A 22,419-nucleotide genomic window follows, 5' to 3' on the forward strand; every position below is an offset into this window, starting at 1 on the left:
CATGGCTAGTGATGAAAGATCAGCCTTTATATGTATTATTTTCCCCTATATATAAAGCATCATTTCTCTCTGGCTGCTTTCAATAATTTTTCTGTCTTTAGACTGACAAGGGCTTAATTTCCAAAATATACAAACAGGTCATACAATTCAATATTGAAAAAACAAACAACCCAATCAAAAAATGGGCAGAAGATCTAAATATACATTTCTCCAGGAAGACATACAGATGGCCAAAAGGCACATGAAAACATGCTCAGCATCCCTAATTATTAGAGAAATGCAAATCAAAACTGCAATGAGGTATCACCTCACATCAGTCAGAAGGGCCATCATCAAAAAGTCTACAAATAGGGGCTTCCCTGGTGGCGCAGTGGTTGAGAGTCCGCCTGCTATGCAGGGGACACGGGTTCGTGCCTCGGTCCGGGAAGATCCCACATGCCGTGGAGCAGCTGGGCCCTTGAGCCATGGCCGCTGGGCCTGCGCGTCCGGAGTCTGTGCTCCGCAACGGGAGAGGCCACAGCAGTGAGAGGCCCGCGTACCGCTAAAAAAAAAAAAAAAAAAGTCTACAAATAATAAATGCTGGAGAGGGTGTGGAGAAAAGAGAACCCTCCTACACTGTTGATGGGAATGTAAACTGGTGCAGCCACCATGGGGAACAGTATTGAGGTTCCTTAAAAAACTAAAAATAGAGTTGCCATATGATCCAGCAATCCCACTCCTCAGCATGTATCTGGAAAAGATGAAAACTCTAATTTAAATAGATACATGCACCCCAATGGTCATAGCAGCACTATTTACAATAGCCAAGATACGGAAGCAACTTAAGTATCTACTGACAGATGAGTGGATAAAGTAGGTGTGAGACACACACACACACACACACACACACACACACACACATACACAGAGGAATATTACTCAGCCATAAAAAATGTGCAGAATGAAATTCTTCAATTTGCAGCAACATGGATGGACCTAGAGAATATTATGCTTAGTGAAATAAGTCAGACAGAGAAAGACAAATATCGTATGATATCACTTACATGTGGAATCTAAAAAATGATGCAAATGAACTTATTTACAAAACAGAAACAGACTCACAGACATAGAAAACAAGTTTATGGCTACCAAAGGGGAAAGGGGGGGGATAAATTAGGAGTTTTGGATTAACAGATACACACTGTGGGCATATGGTTCTGCCAAATTTGGGAATATTTATTTAAGTTATTAAATATAAATATTATATATTATTTCTTTGAGTACTTTTGCAGCCTTACCCTCTTTCGCCTCTCCTCCTGAGACTCTGATTGGCACGAATATTAGATCTTTTGTTATAGTTCCACTGATCCCTGTTCATTTTTCAGTCTATTTTCTTTGTTATTCAGATTAGATAATTTCTATTGTTCTTTCTCCAAGTTCACTGATTATTTTCTCTGTTGTCTCCAATCTGCAGTTTAACCCATCTTTTGTGTATTTTATTTCAGTTATTGTATCTTTTAGTTCTTAATCTCCATTTGTTCTTTTGTATATTATATCTCTTTGTGAGACTTTCTATTTTTAATTTGTATCAAGAATGTTCAGCAAATTCCCTGGCTGTCCAGTGGTTAGGACCTGGTGCTTTCACTGCATAAGCCATACAGCACAGCCCAAGAAAATAATGTTCAGAATTGTTTGTCAAAGAATTCCTCTCTCATGGCTGCTCTGAAATCCTTATCAGGTAATTCAGTCATTTGTGTTACAGTGATTTGATTTTCTATGGATAACACAAATCTATTGATTTTCTTTCCTCAGTCAGTTTGAGATCTCAGTTTGATATCTTTCTGGTTCTTGGTATGATGAGGGATTTTCAATTCGAACCTTAATATTTCGGGTATTATTTTATGAGACTCTGGATCTCATTTAAATTTTGTGTTTTAGCAGGTCTTTTCTGACACCACTCTGGTGGGTGAAGGAGGATGCTGTCTCGTTACTGCCAAGTGGGAGTAGAAGTCCTAACTCCCAATGTGCCCTTGTCTGACACTTCCACAGCAGGAGCAGGTGGTATACCTTCTTACAGTCTGGCAATAGTAGAAGTCTAGGTTCTTCATTTGGCCTTTGCTGGTAGGGGTAAGAGTGGGCTACAGTTTTTCTCTAGTGTTTGGCTGGAATAGAGTAGTTATTATCTAAAAGGTTTCTGTATTACTAGGTTGTTCCTGCTGCGTACTTTGGCTAGAGAGAGCAGGCTTTTCTTGGTCTGCACCTGTTGGTGTTTCTGGGCTGCCAGCTTGTCCTGCACACAGTCTGGGATATATAAGGCACAAAGAAAACCCAGGGAACTCACTACTGCAGCATTCCTTGGATCCCAAGGCCCTTAGCCAATCTGTCACCTTCTGTTCACCTTCTAGAGTATCTTGTGCTTGTTTTGTATATAATATCCTGAGCTTTTACTTTTATTTAGCAGGAGGAATAGGGAAAAGTATATCTATTCCATCTTCCCAGAAGCAGAAATCTAGTTGGTTCTTTTGAACATGCTAATTTGACCATATCACTCTGCAGCTTAAAACATCTCAATGGCTCCAATTACCTACAGGATCAAATCCCAAAACAGAAACCTCACTGAGGAGGAGAGACTGTGTCAGATACACTTCTACATTCCCAAAGTCCAGCATGGCTCTTATAAGTAATAGTCACTCTGAATGCCTAAGGATTAAAGAATTTGGGCTTAAGTCAATGCATTTCCCATACCAGTATATGTTCCGGTGAATTATGCACTTTCTTAAAGACTATTCCATAGCCAAAAGTATGATGTACTTGCATAGACATTTTTGCCCTGAGTCAAAGCATTGAGAGAACTGTCAAAGCTAGAACCACACATACCTTCTACAGGCAACCGCCGCCGTATGGCCAGGCGTTCCATTTTCCTCTGTGTCTCTGCCAGACTGAAAAGGACCCCATATACATATTGACGAGCTGACCGGAACAGGAGAGCAGCTGGAGGCAGCTCCATGTTACACTCATCCTCAATACATACAGGGATCTTAATCTCACCCTAATGAGAAAATGGTACAGGAGAAAGGAGAAAATGAGTTACCTCAAGGTTTGGAATTGAGCTGAGAAGAAACAGTAATGAACTGTAGCCTCGCTATTAAATTTTCTACTTGTATTTAGACAGAATTTCAGACTAAAAAAAGTTGTAACAAGCCGAACTGACCATAGGCAGCTTAAAAGCTAAATTCCATTTTTAAAGTCTCTGCTATGACTATCTACAGCTGACTAAATGGAGAAAATTCATCTTAGACATTTTGCTGAGGGATAGATTTGTATGGTAAGACTGGAGGAAGGGAATAGCTCTGGAAAAGTAGATGGAGAGGTAAAGAACAAGGGCATAATGCCTCTTCTTAGAGTGTGTCCATCCCTAGACCAGAGTCCACAAACATGGTGCATTATCTTCTTCAAAATCTCACAATTATACTTCTCTTCTAGGCCTCATTTACTGCACAGTCCCATCTTTTGCTGGTCTCACCTCACTAGAGACCCTTGATACAATGAGGGGCCCCAGCACACTTGATCTCCTTTCAGATACAATCATCAGAATTTTCTCTGGTAACTTACAGTCCTAGGAAGTGTGAAGTACAATGTTAAGAACAGGGAGGTAGGTGTTGATGTGTTCTCTCACCTTAGTGAGGACATGGTAGATATATGGGTACATAAGACCCCTTCGATGTCTGTGTTCAGCAACCCGCAAGACTTCTGGAGCTACTGGAGGTAAGGGTGGAATGGTGATGTCCATGTGGTTCCTCGTAGACATAGACAGCAGAGATGGGATGTGGGGCTCACCATCACCCAGGCTGGCATCTGAAACTCCAGCATCGATAGGCTGTACCCAAGACCCTCTGTCACCATTTGGATCCTCCCATCCAGGCTGCTGCTGAAGTGTTTCTGTGATGTGACTAAAAGGTTTTAAAAGATAGTGTAGAAGAGAGAAGGGGGGTTGATAACGACATTCCAACTCAAGATGCCTGTTCTGATTCCAAGGAATCTTAACAAACCCTTTGGAAGCCAGGAAACTGGGTTAGCACTGGACCTGATACCTTTCCTCTCAGTGGCCATCACTATCTTCCTGGCTTCTTTCATCTGATATAAACCAAAGCAATCAAAAGTCATGGGAACCGGGCTTCCCTGGTGGTGCAGTGGTAAAGAATTTGCCTGCCAATGCAGGGGACACAGGTTCAAGCCCTGGTCCAGGAAGCTCCCACATGCCGCGGAGCAACTAAGCCCGTGTGCCACAACTACTGAGCCTGTGCTCTAGAGCCCGCGAGCCACAACTACTGAGCCCACGTGCCACAGCTACTGAAGCCCGTGTGCCTAGAGCCCGTGCTCTGCAACCAGAGAAGCCACTGCAATAAGAAGCCCGCTCACTGCAACAAAGAGTAGCCCCCACTCGCCACAACTAGAGAAAGCCCACACGCAGCAACAAAGACCCAACAGAGCCAAAATTTTTTTTAAAAGTCATGGGAACCATTCTGAATCCTTTATACCTTATAAGAGGCCATGTTTAGAGTCTGCTCATGTTCTAAGGAAATAACTACAATTTAAAATCTCAGGAACTTCCCTGGTTGTCCAGTGAGTAAGATTCCATGCTCCCAATACCGGGGGCCCAGATTCAGTCCCTGGTTGGGGAACTAGATCCCGCATGCATGCTGCAACTAAGAGCCTGCATGCCGCAACTAAGGAGCTCGCATGCCGCGACTAAGACCCAGTGCAGCCAAAATAAATGAATGAATAAATAAATATAAAAGCAAACAAACAAACAAAAACCCAAAAAACCCTCAAAGCAGCTCTGTCTCCCAGGAATAATCTGCTTGGAGGAATAATCTAAGAACAAATGAGCTTATATAAAATCTCACTGTTTTAATCCTCAGAACCCTGTCTTAGTTACCAAGCAATATAACTGCATACTCAACTGTTCCAATACCTCAACTCTATAAAGTCTTTCAAGTTTTTTTTCCATTCAACCTACTCCCCTTCACAAATTGAGAGATGATAGACATGATACATAGCACACCCCTACCAGGGCTTCCCTAACCAGCTGCTATGCTGCCTTCTACCTCAGTGGCCTGGGTATCTGAAAATTACCACTTGTACAGGGTCCAGATGAGCATGAAGTAGCCAAGCATAGAGAGAATTTTCCTACTTCATTTAAGAGCAAAGAGTCACAGAGAAAAGCCAGGAACATACACTTTCCCACATTCCCTACCTAGGTTACCGCAAAAGAATACAGATGCTTCAGAATTCTGTTCCCTGGGGTGCCTGTACAGATACTTACTCAGAGCTGGCTCCATTTGGCTCATCAGCATCAGAGGAAGAGGAGTGGGAAGAGTCTGGTCCCAAAGGAGGTGAGGCTTTGGAAGTCAGGTAATTGGGAAACTGGGATGCAGAGGAATCATAAGAGACAGCCCAACTGGCAAAGGGGCTGTCCTGCAGCATGGGATCCTCAGAAAAAGCATGGGATTCCCCCAAAGCATGGGGGGAGAAGAGAAGAGAGGAGTTGGGTCCCACTGGGAATGGTGGTGGATATTTCATTTGCTGGGGCACGTGGTGAGAAAACTAAAGGACAAAACAGACAGAAAAGCTCTTTATTTAACATTTTACCAGGCTCCAAGATGGTTTCCCCAGAAGTTGTGACATAGTGGATGATGCCAGTAGCTGGAACTGTTTGGATACAAAGAACCTACTGAGAATAACAAGAAATAATTCTAACAGTGATGTATGGACAGAATCCTCCAAAGGCAGGACAATGGACAAATCTATGTCTCCTAGAACCATTCTTCCAACATTATCTAATTTACCTTCACAATGCCCTAGTGGTTACTGATTTGGATGTTTTCTTTACAGAGTCTGCCAGCCTCAAGTTGAGAACATGACATTCTGATAGTACTGACATTCTGATAATACTGAATCACCCTAACTCCTTAACTCAGATTATAAAAATCAGGAAGCAACCCAAGTCTAATGCTATCAAATGGTGTCAAGCTTCTTAAAAGATATTTACCATTGGCTTTCCAGCAGAGATAGTGCCCATTTGATTTCGTGGAATAGGAGGATTTCCAAGTCGATTATTCCGAAAACCTGAAGCAAAGAGAAAGGGCTATCCTTTAGTCAATCCTAATAACTGTACCCTGTTATATTCTGCTAATCTCAAAACACCTGAGAAATTATTATTAATAAATAAGTTAACAATTTATTGAACAGCTACTATGTGCCATGCCAAGAACCTTACATAAATTATTTCTTCTGATAACAACCCTATTAAGGAGGTATCCTGAGCCACATTTCATACAGATGTGACTTGCAAAGATCACACAGCTAGTACATAGCAGAGGTAGAATTCAAACTCAGGCCTGACCCCACACACAGGGCAATTTTACATATACCAGGCCACAACGGAGATTAGCACCAGAAGAAGCCCAAGCTAAGGAAATAGCGTTGGATCCCATCTATAAATTCAAGAAATGAGGGCCCTGTTTCATGTCACCTCTCTTATTACATGGAAATCAAAAGGATGTCTATCAAATAGGAATGACTTCTAGAAGGGTGCAATACAAATAAGTGATTCCACTCTGTCCCAGGAGTTCCTGAGGGACTAACTCAGTTTCCTCTATAGACAGAGCAGCTCGGGGTCAAATGGAAGCCTTACCTAGAAAGGAGGAGGGACCCACTGGCAGCGAAGAGAGTTTGGTTGTGACTGAATAGTACTCAACTGCTTTCTTGAATCGTTCTATTTTATCTTCTGTCCTGGACTGGATGTTGGAACATCAAATGTTCAGAAGAAGAAATAACATGAGAGTGTCTTTGTCATGCAATTTATAATTTGAGAGTCAAAACAGTAGCAGAAATCAAATGTTTAAAGAAACCCAAGGGAGCAATTTTTCATGCTGCAGAAAAGTTTAGGTAGGGAGAGAGCATTATAGAACATAAAAGATGGAATACTTAAAAAAACTAAGTTTAAAAATAAATAAATAAAGTTTACTTACATTTTGTGCTATTCTAAAATGGTCACATGATCATTAGAAAAAATACATAAAGATAGGAGAAAAAAACTACACAGTACCATCACCCAAAGATATTTTGGTGTGCTTCCTTCCACTAATTTTTTTTTTTTTTGGCTGTGTTGGGTCTTCATTGCTGCGTGCAGGCTTCCTCTAGTTGCGGCGAGCAGGGGCTACTCTTTGTTGCAGTGAGCAGGCTTCTCATTGCGGTGGCTTCTCTTGTGCAGAGCACAGGCTGTAGGAGCACGGGCTTCAGTAGTTGTGGCACGCGGGCTCAGTAGTTGTGGCTCTCTGGCTCTAGAGTGCAGGCTCAGTAGTTGTGGCGTGCGGGCTTACTTGCTCCGCAACATGTGGGATCTTCCCGGACCAGGGCTCGAACCCGTGTCCCCTGCATTGGCAGGCGGATTCTTAACCACTGCACCAGCAGGGAAGCCCTCCACTAATTTTTAAAATACATTTTTTTGTTGAAGTATGGCTAGTCTATTTTAATACACATATTTTTTCTATAGTTGATACCGTACTCTGTGTACAATTTCATATCTTGCTTTCATTACACTACAAGATAATTTTGAATGGCTGAATATTTTATCATTATACATATATCATAAATTATTTAACTACTTCTCTAATACCTGACATTTAGGTTATTTCTCACATTTGGCTATTATAACTTACACAGAAAAGAACATATATGCATGTATAAGTTTTTCTGGATTTCAGATTATGTCCATATGAAAATGTCCCCAAAGTGGAATTATTGGTTCAAAAGGTATGAATATTACAACCAGAACCTCTTAAACATATACAAAATCCACAATGTGAAATCACTATATATCCACCAGAATGGCTAAAATTAAAGACTATAAATATCTAGCACTGGCAAGGATACAGAGTGACTGGAATCCCAATACACTGCTTGTAAGAATGTATATTGGTAGAGTTGAGAAAACAGTCTGGCAGTTTCTTATAATGTTAAACATATATTTGCCATATGGCACAGCAATCCTACTCCTAAGAATTTATCCAGGAGAAATGAGTACATATGTCCACCAAAAAATATGAACAAGAATACTAACAACAGCTTTATTTAATAGCTCCAAACTGGAAATAACTCAAATGTATATCAACAGAAGAATGGATAAATTATGGCATATTCATATGATAAAAAACTGTGCAGTAATAAAGAACAAAGGACTGATATATGCAACAACATGGACTAATCTCAGACATAATAATGAATGAAAGAAGAGACACACAAAAGAGTAAATATAAAGTTCAAGTAGAAGCGAAACTTATCTATGGTGATAGAAAATACCGTTTACCTCTGCGGGGTTGGGGCTGATTGAGAAGGGGCTTTTCCTTATCAAGCTTTTTCCAATGTAATTTTCAAATCCTCTTGAATATAACTTATGACCTTCATAATATTTCATCAAATAGAATATAAGATATTAAAGTCATTTCTAATTTCTCATTATAAATAATGCTCTGATGAGCATATTTTTACATAATTTTCTTGGGTTATTTCATAGGGCATATTCTTAGAAGTAGAATTACTAGGTCAAAGGATATGGTCATTTTCATAGACTCTTGACACATGATACTAAATCTCTTTCCAAAGCAGATGTCTCAAGTTATACTCTCATCATCAGTGCATGAGAGGGCCCAATTCACCCTATAGCCTCAGTGTTGAATATTTTCTACAAAAAATCATCTCCTAACTATAACACTTATTTTTTATAGGAAAATTAAAAGATATAATAAAAAAGAAAAATTTAAACAGTTATAATCTTATCTCTCAGAGTTTGTAATTGTTAACACTCTAAGATCTACACAGCATTCCAGATCTCTTTACTTGCCTGCATGCAGGCACACAAATACAGATATCAAGATCTCCAGGTCCTCCAGCCTCACTTAGAAACAAAATATCCTCTCCTTTTTCAAAAATTGGACATAATTGTTTGAAAAAGGGTTTCAAATCTAAAGAATGTTTGCAAATTACTGACTTACAGAATGACAGGTAAATAACATTCCATTGCATCAAGGTTCCATTATTTATATATTCATTATTATTTCCCTATTATATTTAATAACACATAATAATAACTAAAAACAATCTCCTAAGACATACAAGCCATATACAGAATCTTCCTTAATATCTCTACCTCTGTATCCACTCCCCTCCCCAAAAGTGACCTCTGTTACCAGTTTGGTATGTGTCCTAACTTTTGCTGTGTTTATACACACACATATATATGTACACCAATATGGTTTTGCTTTTTTCACATAAGTGGAATCTTACCATATTGTTTTTCAAATTGCTTTTTGCACTTAACAGTATGTCTTATAAACTATTATATGTCAGTGAGTATAGATCTATGGCCCCATACCCTGAAATACTGAATTATGTGTACTTACCTCAGTGTACCACTCTGTTCTGTGCCCTGAAAGGCAAACATTTACTCTTCCTTAAAGAGGCACCAATTCTATGAAATCTCTCCTTCTGTGAAAACTTTATTGTGTTTTTTTTCTTTGTTGTACTTATTTATTTGCTTCTACCTCCCCATTTAACCTCAAGTTCTGTGAGGACAAAGAATGGTTTATTCACATTTATATCCTACTGTCTAACATGGGACCTTATCTATAGAAGTTCATTCAGTATTTTATATATGATCATATTTAATTAAGTCCTGCCCTTTTCTTTTAAAGATCCACAGAGGCCAGAAGTAGCAGAGTAGAACCCCATACTTTGACACTATTACCTAGCAGTTTTTGTATGTTTGTTAAAAGAGCTCTCATAATTCTGTAACTGTTAAAAATGTTTGTGAAAATTATACAACAAAGAAAAATGGCTTAAAACATAATGTTAAGTGAAAAAAGCAGGCTAAAAATGACTACACTGAGATGACTACCACATCAAAACATACATATAAAGAGGACTAGGAAATACTGTGAAACATTTAGGGTGGAATTAGAAGCAAAGTCTCTATTAAAAAATTTTGTTTTGTTTTGTTTAGTGAAAAGTGGATTCTTGTTATTAAGAATAGTCATTATCCAAGTTCCAAAACTCATGAAGCTACAAAAGGAAGCAAAAGCTATAACATTAAAAATATTCACCACTCAATTGAGCACTTACAAAACTTTTCCTACATTTATATACAATGGAATATTATTCAGTCTTAAAAGAGAAGGAAATTCTGATACATGCTACAACATGGAAGAACCTTGAGGACATTATGCTAGTGAAATAAGCCTGTTGCAAAAATATATATTGTATAATTCCACTTATATGAAGTATGTAAAGTAGTCAAAATCAGAGGCCAAAAGTAGAATGGTGGTTGCCAGGGGCTGGGAGGGAGGAGAGAATGGGGAGTTATCATTTAAAGGGTACAGAGTTTCAGTTTTACAAGATAAAAAGAGTTATGGGGATGAATGATGGTGATGGTTGCACAATATTATGAATGTAATTAATACCACTCAACTGTATATTTATAATGGTTAAGATGGTAAATTTTACGTGTATTTTACAATAAAAAATTGGAAGGAAAATTTATTCTCCATCTAAACAGTATCCCCTACTTAACACTAGGATCTCTCCCTACCCAACATGTCAATTTCTCTTTTTGTGAGTCACTCTCTTCCTAATCATCTCATGAAAACAGCTGAGAGCGCAATGCAAAGTAACAAAGTGAATGAGCAAATCTGTCATAAATGTCAGGACTTCCTATAGTCAAGGGACATGATAGAGGACTGCTCACATCATAGTAGAAGCCACGGACCAATGAGGATCTGTTGTAGTTAGTGTTCATCAATGGTGGAAGAGAGAATTATGAAAGATGATGGCAGGCAAGACACTTGAAAAGAGAATGATTTGAATATCAACAGAATGTAAGCCTTTTGGGAAAATAAAGCCCAAGTATACTTTTTATTTAAAAAAAAAAACACTCTTTATGATTGTGCCAGAAAGTTAAATGTGAACTAGTGGGTGTTAGACAGTGCTATCACAAAATTTCGTTAGGAAAACTTATGCTCCCAAAATCAAACACTGATTTCATTCTTTATTCATTTAAAAACATCTATAGAGAGGTTTCCATTCTGGATAAGATGGGGTAAGTACCCTCCACTTTGTTCCCACTGAAGGTAGTTACAGAAACCAGGAGCCACTATTTGAAGACTCTGGGAAGAAGACCAGAATTCGAAGTACCACCAAACCAAGGGTGAGTTTAGCATTTCTTTTTTCTCCAATGTCCCCTGGTGTGGACACAATGCAGCCTGAAATCTGGAAGCGTCCACTGATGTGGAGAGAGCTCCAGGAGAAACCCTAGTCCAGTTCTGGCCTGAAGAGTGGGAAAAGGGTCTCTGAAAACTCAAGAAAATGTATGGAAATACCCCCATTTTTCTTTTCCTTTTTTCTGTTCTCATGTGTGCCAGCCTAAAACAAACCTGTGGTGGCAGCAGTGGCAATAGGGGAATAGCGGGAAGCTCAATCTCTGAATGAGGAAACTTCCTCTCTGATCAGAGAAGCAGTGGTCTCAGTAGGGTGGAGTGAGCCTTCAATGCTTTTTCTCTGTCCTCCTGCTGCTTGGCCCTAGACGCTGAAAAAGGGTGGCCCAATGAACCGGGAAGTACTGAAGGGATTGCAAAGAGGGAGCAGCACATGTGTGGATCTGACACTTAAAACAGCAGACCACAGACTCTGAGAACTGAACAGATAAACCACTGCCCAAGTCCCAGACTGGCAACTGGGTGGCGTTCATGGGACTGATCCAAATAGGTTTGCAAAGGCTTTGAAAATTGCACTGACATTGAAACCAAGGCCCACGGTAGGATGGTGAGAACTTGTGGTCTGAACTTAAATGGGTCAATTGCCTCTTAAAACAAAACTGTCAACATTCCCGACTATATTGAAATAAGACTAGGAACCTCAAAACATAATATTCAAAATGTCCAATCCAAATTTACTTGGCCTGGGCATAACCAGGAAAATCTTAAATTGCATGGAAATAATCAATATATGCCAACACTGAGATGACACACATGTTGAACTTATCTGACAAAGACATTATGCAGCTTTATAAAAATGCTTGAAGGTAGGAGAAACACTTTTGAAACAGAAAGATAGATAATCTCAGCAAAAATAAGTAGACCTTAGGACCTTTCTCCTAGATCACACTTTTTCTCTATTCACTTTAATTCTCAACTCAACTTTAAAAAAATGTATATGTAGTAGGTGATATTTAGCAGACATAAAATCAAAATCAATTCGACCTAAATGTCAGGACCCTGAAAAAGACTGTCATTCCACTGTTTAAATTCTGTAATTGCTAAGAACAAAATTTTGCTTGTGTTTATCCTCACTGCTTCTCTTTTACCCAGAGAAAAACATTCTTTGAGTAGGTTTAAAATAAGAATAAATAATTTAAAACTAAAAAAAAAAGAAAATCTCAGCAAAGAAAGATAATACATAAAGCAGAGCCAAATGAAAAGAAACGAAATTGAGTTATTTGTAGTGAGGTGGATGGACCTAGAGTCTGTCATACAGAGTGAAGTAAGTCAGAAAAAGAAAAACAAATACTGTATGCTAACACATATATATGGAATCTAAAAAACAAAAAATGTCATGAAGAACCTAGGGGTAAGACGGGAATAAAGACACAGACCTACTAGAGAATGGACTTGAGGATATGGGGAGGGGGAAGGGTAAGCTGTGACAAAGTGAGAGAGTGGCATGGACATATATACACTACCAAATGTAAAATAGATAGCTAGTGGGAAACAGCCACATAGCACAGGGAGAACAGCTCGGTGCTCTGTGACCACCTAGAGGGGTGGGATAGGGAGTGTGGGAGGGAGGGAGATGCAAGAGGGAAGAGATATGGGAACATATGTATATGTATAACTGATTCACTTTGTTATAAAGCAGAAACTAACACACCATTGTAAAGCAATTATACTCCAATAAAGATGTTAAAAAAAAAAAGAAGAACCAAACGGAAACTTTAGAATTTAAAATACAATACTCGTACTGTATAACACAGGGAACTCTGCTCAATGTTATGTAACAACCTAAATGGGAAAAGAATTTGAAAAAGAATAGCTACATGTATATGTATAACTGAATCACTTTACTGTACACCTGAAACTAATGCAACATTGTTAATCACCTATACTCCAATATAAAATAAAGAGTTAAAAAAATAAAAATAAAAAAACTATACTCCACTATAAAATAAAAATTAAAACACAAAACAAAAAGAAACAAACTCAGGGACTTCTGTGGTGGTCCAGTGGTTAAGGGGACATGGGTTCAATCCCTGGTTGGGGAACTAAGATCCCACACATGCTGTGGGGCAGCTAAGCCCACGCGCTGCAACTATTGAGCCCACACACCACAACTAGAGAGAAGCCCGCACACCACAACTAAGACCCAACACAGCCAAAAATAAAATAAATAAGTAATTTTTTTAAAAAAATAAATAACCTGAAAAAAAATACAATAGTCAGAATTAAAAAGAAAAAACTCATTGGATGGGTTCTACAGCAGAAAAGAGATGACCAACTTCAATAAGTGGTGCTGGGAAAACTGGACAGCTGCATGTAAAAGAATGAAATTAGAACACTCCCTAACACCATACACAAAAATAAACTCAAAATGGATTAAAGACCTAAATGTAAGACAGGATACTAAAAAACTCTTAGAGGAAAACACAGGCAGAACACTCTCTGAAATAAATTGCAGCCATCTTTTTTGATCCACCTCCTGAAGTAATGAAAATAAAAACCAAAATGGGACCTAATGAAACTTAAAAGCTTTTGCACAGCAAAGGAAACCATAAACAAAACAAAAAACAACCCATAGAATGGGAGAAAATATTTGCAAAAGAAGCGACCAACAAGGGATTAATCTCCAAAGTATACTGTGTTGGCAAAAAGTTCACTCAGGTTTTTCCATAAGATGTTACAGAAAAACCCGAGCAAACTTTTTGCCAACCCAATACAAGCAGCACATGCAGCTCAATATCAGAAAACAAACAACCCAGTCAAAAAATGGGTGGAAGATCTAAATAGACATTTCTCCAAAGAAGACATACAGATGGCCAAAAAGCACGTTAAAAAATGCTCAACATCACTAATTATCAGAGAAATGCAAATCAAAACTACAATGAGGTATCACCTCACACTGGTCAGAATGGCCATCATCAAAAAATCTACAAATAATAAATGCTGGAGAGAGTGTGGAGGAAAAGGAACCCTCCTACACTGTTGGGGACGTAAATTGGTACAACCATTATGGAGAACAGTATGGAGGTTCCTTAAAAAACTAAAAATAGAACTACCATATGATCCAGTAATCCCACTCCTGGGCATATATCCAGAGAAAACCATAATTCAAAAAGATACATGCACCCCAATGTTCACTGCAGCACTATTTACAATAGCTAAGACATGAAAGCAACCTAAATGTCCATCGACAGAGGAATGGATAAAGAAGATGTGGTACCTATATTCAATGGAATATTACTCAGCCATAAAAAAGAATGAAATAATGCCATTTGCAGCAACATGGATGGACCTAGAGATTATCATACCAAGTGAAGTAAGACAGAGAAAGACAAATATCATATTATATTGTTTACATGTGGAATCTAAAAAAATGGTACAAATGAACTTATTTAAAAAACAGAAACCAAGTCACAGATGTAGAAAAACTTATTGTTACCAAAGGTGAAAGGCAGGGAGGGATAAATTAGGAGATTGGGACTGACATATACACACTACTATATATAAAATAGATAACTAATAAGGACCTACTGTATAGCACAGGGAACTCTACTCAATACTCTGTAATGGTTTATATGGGAAAAGAATCTAAAAAAGTGTGGATATATGTATATGTATAACTGATTCAGTTTGCTGTACACCTGAAACTAACACAACATTGTAAAGCAACTATACTCCAATAAAAATAAAATTAAAGAAAAAGAAAAGAGATGGCCAAGGAAAGAATCAACAAAGTTAATGATGAATCCATAGAAATTATCCAGTGTGAAAAACAGAGAGGAAAATAATTTTTTAAAAACAGAGTCTCAAGTATCTTTGGGGTAATAACGAAAGGTCAAATACTGGCGCCATTGTAGTCACAGGAGGAAAGGAGAATGTGGAACAGAAAATCTGTTTGAAGAATAATAGCTGAAAACTTCTCAAATTTAGTGAAATATATACTTAGAAATTAAAGATGCTCAGCAAACCCTAAACAAGATAAATTCAAAGAAATCCATGCCTGATACATCACTGGAAAATTCTACCAAACAATTAAAGAAGAAAAACACCAATTCTACACAATCTCTTCCAAAAAATGGAAGAGGAAGGAATACTTGCCAATACATTTTATGAGTCCTGCATTACCCTGATATCAAAATCAAACAAAGAAAACACACACACATAAAAACTACAGTCCAATATTCCTCATGAAAATACATATAAAAATACTCAATGAAATACTAGTAATTTATATCCAACAATGTAAAAAAAGAATAGTACATTTTTGCCATATCTTGGGAATGCAAGGATGGCTCAATATTCAAAAATCAATGGACTAAAGAAGAAAAAGCACATGATCCTATCAATAGACATACAAAAATACATTTGACAAAATACAGCATCCATTAATGATAAGAACTTTCAGTAAACTAGGAATAGAAGAGATCTTCCTCAACCTAATAACATGCATCTACAAAACCTATCATTATACTTAATGCTGACTGAATGCTTTCCCCAAATATCAGGAACAAGACAAGGATATCCTCTCTCAGTAGTCCTATTCAACACTGTTTAGAAATCCTAGATAGTGCAGTAAGTCAAGGAAAAAAAAGGGCATACAGACTGGAAAAAAAAGTACTAAAATTGTCCCTATTCACTGACAACATGATCACCTATGCAGAAAATACCAAGAAACCTACCAAAAAGCTCCTAGTGAGTTTAGAAAGGTTTCAGCATACAAGGTCAACAAACAAAAATCAATCATATTTCTATATACTAGCAACGAACAATTAGAAACTGAAATAAACAAAACAATATCCTTTATAATAGGTGCCTGCAATATGAAATACTTAAGTATAAATATAAAACAATGTATAAGACATAAGCTGAAAACTATAAAGCACTGATGAACTAAATCAAAGACAACTTAAATAAATGCAGAGGCATATCATATTCATGGATTTGAAGACTCACCAAATTCATGTATATATTTAAAGGAATTCCAATTAAAACCCACCAGGATTTTTTGTAGATATAGACAATATTATTCTAAAATGTATATGGAAAGAAAAATGAACTTAAATAGACAAAATAATTTTGAAAAAGAAGAATAAAATTAGAGGAATCACTACCCAATCTTAAGTCTTACCATAGAGCTACAGGATTCAAAACAGTGTGCTATTTCAAAAGAGTTAGATACATAGGACAACTGAACAGAATACAGTCCAGAAATACATCCACACAAATACAGACAACTGATTTTTGACAAAGGCAATTCAATGGAGAAAGAAGAGTCTTTTCACCAAACTTTGTTGAAACAATTGAACATCCATATGCAAAAACAAAACAAAACACCTCACACTTCTAAAAATATGAACTCAAAATGGATGATTTGTTCTAAATGTAAAATGTAAAACTATATAATTCTTAGAAGAAAACAGAACAATATTATTGTGCCTGCAGTTAGGCAAAGAGTTCTTAGACATGACACCAAAAGCATGATCCATAAAAGTTATAAATTAATAAAAATTGAAAACTTTTGCTTTGCAAAAGACACTGTTAAAAGAATGTAAAGACAAACTACAGACTGGGGGAAAATATTTGCAAACCAGATATCTGACAAAGGTCTAGTATGCAGAATATATAAAGAACTCTCGAAACTCAACAGTAAGTAATCAAACAACCCAGTTAAAAAATGGGCAAAAGACTGTTCATGAACAGACCATTCACCAAAAAGGATATATGGATGGTAAATAAGGACAAGAAAAAAAATGTTCGTCATTAGTCATTTGAGAAATGCAAATTAAAATTATGATGAACTACCACTACATAGCTGTTAGAATGACTAATAGTAACAATAACAATACCAACAATAACAAGTGCTGGTAAGGAATGGAATAGCCACTCTGGAAAACGGTTTGGCAGAGTCTTATAAAGTTACAGTTAAACATATACTTACCATACGACCCAGAAATCCCATTGCTAGGTATTTACAGTAGGGAAATGAAAACTTATGTTCATACAAAAACCTGTACAGAAATGTTTATAGAAGCTCTATTCAAACCACAAAAAATTGGAAACAACTCAATATCCTCTAAGGGTGAATGCATAAACAAACTGTGGTATAGCCACACAATGTATACTACTTGGCAATAAAAAGGAATGAATTATCCATACACGCAACATGCAAAAATTTAGAACAATCTCAAAGGCGTTATGTTGAATGCAAAATGCCATTCTCAAAAGATTACATACTCTATGATTTCGTTTACATGCTATTCTCTAAGATATAACTATGACAGAGAATAGATTGGTAGTTTCCATGGATTAGGGATGAGTTTGGATGTGATTGCAAAGGGAAAGTATGAGAAATTTTGGGGGTGGTTCAACTGTTCTGATCCTGATTGTGATGTTGGCTACATAAATCAATACATGTGTTAAAAATTTGTGTAACTACCTACACACAGATGCAGAAGTGAGTTTTATTGTATGTTAATTTAAAAAATAAAACTGAAAAACCCAGAGTATAAATATAGATGAAATTTTAAAAAATAAAACTAACTTATTTTCCTAACTTTTAGTTTCATTTCACAAGACAAAATCCCAGTTGAGCCCCTTTTTCACTATTAACGATGAAACATTGATTCTTGTTTTAAGTGGACCTACTTAAGTAGTCTTTTTCAGTATCCATTATCCTTCAATAAGCAAGACCTCCTTTACATTAAAATATACACTGAAACAAAAAAAGAAAAAAGGGAAGGATATATGCCAGAGTGATAACTATAGCAAGTTGTTTCTGGTTAATGAGATCATAAGTGACATTTTCTAAATCTTCTAGGATGAGCTTATATAACTTTAATAATCAGTGGAAAAAAGGTAAAGAATCCTTTAAATCCAGGCCTAGTGATGTTTTCTAAAAGAATCTTTGAGGCTCCAGTCTATAAGCAGAGAGAAGATAAGCAGCTAGGAGGAGAGGAGGTAGGCAACACAAAAAAGATCAGATCTGCTGGTGGTATTTGTGAAGGTAAGAAAACTGGCCATTTTTAGGAAGGGAGAGGCTAGCTCACCTGAGACTGTTTGAAAACATCCTTCCCAACCACATCCAGGTTTGAGGGGTCTTTGATGGAACTAACATACTCAGAAACAGCCTTGATTACCACATCACAGGGAGGAAGAACCAGCTGATGAGCTCTGACCTAGAAGAAGGAAGATAAGCCAGGCACACTGATATCAAAGATGGGTCACTAAGAAAAAGGGTGAGATAGGGGTGAGATACAGAATTCAAATTCAGTTAATTCACTGAGAGACAGTTAAAATCTTTTTAGTCTTCCCCCTAATTTTCAGTACAGAACACTTGGAACCAAGATTGAAAAGTATAAAGAAAGACAAAACCATAGCAGCAATTATCCCACTACAAAGATAACCACTGTTTTATGACACTGCCATAATTAATCAGTTTTCTTTCATGATACATTTTGGCTGCCTCCAAATTTTTGCTATTAAAGGTAATGTTGTAATGTGTGGACCATGTTTGGATCCTGATTTGAACTAACCACAAAAAGGCCTTTGTGAGACAATCAGGAAAATCTAAAAATGGACTAGATATTAAGATGATACCAAGAAATTATCATTAATTTTGTTAGGAGTAATAATGGCATTGTGCTTATGTAAGAAAATATCTATATGTTTTAGAGATGCATATCAAAGAACGTGAGAGTGAAATGACTTAAGGTCTGGCATTTGTTTTAAAATACATTAGTAACAGCAACAACAACAAAATAACCCAGCAAGTGTGGCCACATCTTAATAACTGTTGGATCTGGAAGATGTTATAGTGATGGTTGACTATATTATTATTTTTTCTACTTTTGTGATGCTTGAAAGTTTTTTAAATAAGGGTTTTTAAAATGCTGTGATGAAATGTAGGTATGATCTGTTGTCCACCTTCCAATTATTTAATTACAAGCTTCCTAGAATGGTAATTACTGAGTAAAAGGCTATAAACTTCTTAAAGGCTTTTTATATAAATTATTTAGCCAAATAATCATTCCTTCCTTCAACAAATATTTACTGCCTACTGTGTGCCAGGCACTGTCCTAGGCATCAGGGATACAGCAGTGAACAAGATAGACAAAACTCCCTGCCCTCAAGGGAGCTTAAATTCTAGTGTAGGTGTGTTGGGATGGGGTAAGGGGAATCAAACAAACAGAATAAGTAAAACGTATAGTGTGCTAGATGTAGATAAGTGCTATGGAGAAAATCTCAGCAGAGAAGGGGGTAGGGAATGCAACTGTGTGTGGGGCAGGGCATGTAATTTTAAACAGGGTGTCAGGAAAGGTCACTCTGAGAAAAGAACATTTGAGAGAACCTATAGGAGTGAGGAAATATCTATGTGGGAGGAAAATGCATTCCAAGCAGAGGGAATGGTGAGTGCAAAGGTTCTATGAGCAAAATAAAAGGGAAGATGAGATCAGAGCTGTACCAGAGGGCCAGACAGTACAGGGCTTTGTAGGCCATGGTAAAGATTAGGTGAGTGACATAAAGAGCCATTGGAGAATTTTGAAAAGAGAAGTGACATGATCAGAGTCAGGTTTTAAAATGACTCTGGCTGTTGTATTAGGAATAGATTTGGGGCCAGGGGGCGGAGCAAGTAAGAGTGCAAGAGAAGAGCAACAGTTAGTAAAGTGTTATAATAATCCAGGCAAGAATGGTGGCTTGACCAAGGTAGTAGCTGTGAAAATGGTGAGAGGTGGATATATTCTGAAGGAAGAACTGATGGTATTTGCTGACAAGAAGAGATATGGAGCATGAGAAAGAGAGAAGTCAAGGATGACTCCAAGGCTTTTAGGCTGAGCAACTGGAAGGATAAGGTTGCCATTAATGAAAATTAGTGAAGGCTGTGGAAGGAAGAGGTTTAGAGGAAAGATCAGGAGTTTCCATTTGGACATGTTTCTTTGAGATATTTAGTAGGCCATTAGATATTAGAAGCTGGAGTTCAAAGGGGAGGTCAAAGCTGGAGACATACATTTAGGACTCATCAATGGACAGATGGTATTTAAAGTCACGAGACTAGATGAGATCAATCACCAAGGCAGCACGTGTGGCTAGAAAAGAGAAGGGACTGAGGATAGAACTCTGGGACACTCCAAAGTTAAGGAATAGACAAGACAAGGAAGCAGCAAAGGGGACAGAAGCAGCAGTCAGTGAAGTAGGTAGGAAACTACAAGAGAGTGGTGTCCTTAAAGCCAAGTGAAGAACATGTTCTAAGAAAGAGAGAGTGAGCAACTGGGTCATATGCTGCTGACTGGTCAAGTAAGATGAAAACTGAGACCTGGCCATTGGATTTATTAACATCATGGTCATGGTGACTTTGTTGAGAGCAATTTCAGCAAAGCAAATTGAAGACAGAACATGGAAAGGGGGTAGTAAACAGCTCAAGCCTAGACAACTCTCTAGAAGAGTCTTCTATAAGGGAAGAAGAAATATGGAGCAGTAGCTTGGGTGGAGGGAGTGAAGTCAAGAGCAGGTTTTGTTTTATTTTTTAAGATGGCTGCATGCTTATGCATCTGATGGGAAAGAGCCAATAAGAGAGGGAAACTGATGATGTGGGAGAAAGAGGGGAGAACTGCTGAAGTGATGCCCTTAAGTTATCAATGGGGGGGACTTCCCTGGTGGTGCAGTGGTTAAGAATCCACCTGTCAATGCAGGGGACACGGGTTCAAGCCCTGGTCCGGGAAGATCCCACATGCCGCAGAGCAACTAAGCCCGTGCGCCACAACTACTGAGCCTGTGCTCTACAGTCCACGAGCCACAACTACTGAGCCCGTGTGCCACAGCTACTGAAGCCCACGTGCCTAGAGCCCATGCTCCGCAACAAGAGAAGCCACCGCAATGAGAAGCCTGCGCACCACAACGAAGAGTAGCCTCCGCTTGCCGCAACTAGAGAAAGCCCGTGCACAGTAACGAAGACCCAAAAATAAATAAATAAATTTATATTTAAAAAAAGAAGTTAGCAATGGGGGATGGATCCAGCATAAGAGTAGAGGGGTTGACCTTAGACAGGAACATGGACAGGTCATCTGAGGCGGGCAAAGCATGCAGGTGAGAAGATGAAAGGGTGGGAACTGGTGTAAGTTCTCTTCCCATTGCTTCAATTTTCTCAGTGAAACAGGAAGCCAAGTCATGAGCTGAGAGTGAGCAGGGAGGAGGGAGCATTAGAGGCTTAAGGAGAGAGGAAAAGGTGTGAAATAGTCTAGGAGACTGAAAGAGCTAGGGAAATATAATACCACCAAAAACTTACACTACCTCCAGAAATGTATGAGAGCACCAGTCTCAACACAGCCTCAGTAGGAGCGGATAGACTAATTTTTCAATATTTGCTAAACCCTTAGGTTAAAAAAAAAGATCACACTGCTCATTTAATTTGCATCTCTGATCACCAGTGAGGTTTAACACCCACTCATATTATTGGCCACTCTAGTTCCTCTTTTGTGAATTGTCTGCTTCTGTCCTTTGCTCATTACTTCATTTATTGGGGTATTAGTATTTTTCTTCATAGGTCCGTATGAATCCTTAAGATAATAAGGGTGTGAGATAATAGAAAATATACATTGTTCTCTGACCCCAGTTCCTGGCATAGAGCACCTAAAACCCTTGTAATTTCCTAAGTGGTAAGAGCACTAGGAGCATCTCTTCCTCTAATGAGGTGACTCTGGGTGGGCTCCTGGATGAGGGCTAGTCACTGGTAAGACCAAGCCATGATTAGAAGCTTGGAATTTTCAGCCCCACCCCCATTGTCTAGAGAAGGGAGAAGGGCTAAAAATGGAGTTAATGATCAATCTTGCCTACATGATGAAGCCTCCATAAAATCCCAAAAGTACAGGTTTTGGAGAGCTTCCAGGTTGGTGAACACATCCATGTACCGGGAGGGTGGTGTACCCCAACTCCATGGGGACATAGGCTCCTGTGCTTGGGATCCTCCCACACCTCACCCTATGTATCTCTTCATCTAGTTGTTCATCTCCATCCTTTATCATATCCTTTAATAAAGTGATATATGTAAGTAAGTATTTCCCTGAGTTCTATGAGGTGCTTTAACAAATTAATTGAACCTGAGAAGGGGGTCACTGGAACC

The 22,419-nt window shown here is 38.2% G+C and overlaps 1 protein-coding gene across 11 annotated transcripts in view; it reads right to left on the reverse strand.

Moving 5' to 3' along the window:
* Positions 1–22,419, reverse strand: part of FAM120C (family with sequence similarity 120C) — a 135,132-nt gene that overhangs the window by 83,235 nt on the left and 29,478 nt on the right. For 3 of the 11 annotated variants that reach the window (XM_029240894.1, XM_029240893.1, XM_029240896.1), the window contains exons 4-9: positions 18,353–18,481; positions 6,677–6,779; positions 6,032–6,108; positions 5,306–5,586; positions 3,656–3,929; positions 2,857–3,028 (exon numbers count right to left, since the gene is read on the reverse strand). In XM_029240894.1, the coding sequence (XP_029096727.1) occupies positions 2,857–3,028; positions 3,656–3,929; positions 5,306–5,586; positions 6,032–6,108; positions 6,677–6,779; positions 18,353–18,481 (1,036 nt within the window). Of the gene's footprint in view, positions 1–2,856; positions 3,029–3,655; positions 3,930–5,305; positions 5,714–6,031; positions 6,109–6,676; positions 6,780–7,337; positions 7,417–18,325; positions 18,482–22,419 lie in introns of those variants that run through there. The other 8 variants (XM_029240895.1, XR_003796402.1, XM_029240897.1 and 5 more) reach the window with 8 other exon arrangements.

This window comes from Monodon monoceros, unplaced genomic scaffold, assembly GCF_005190385.1.
Source record: "Monodon monoceros isolate NGI ecotype Baffin Bay Population unplaced genomic scaffold, NGI_Narwhal_1 Super_Scaffold_22, whole genome shotgun sequence".
NCBI classification, from domain to species: domain Eukaryota; kingdom Metazoa; phylum Chordata; class Mammalia; order Artiodactyla; family Monodontidae; genus Monodon; species Monodon monoceros.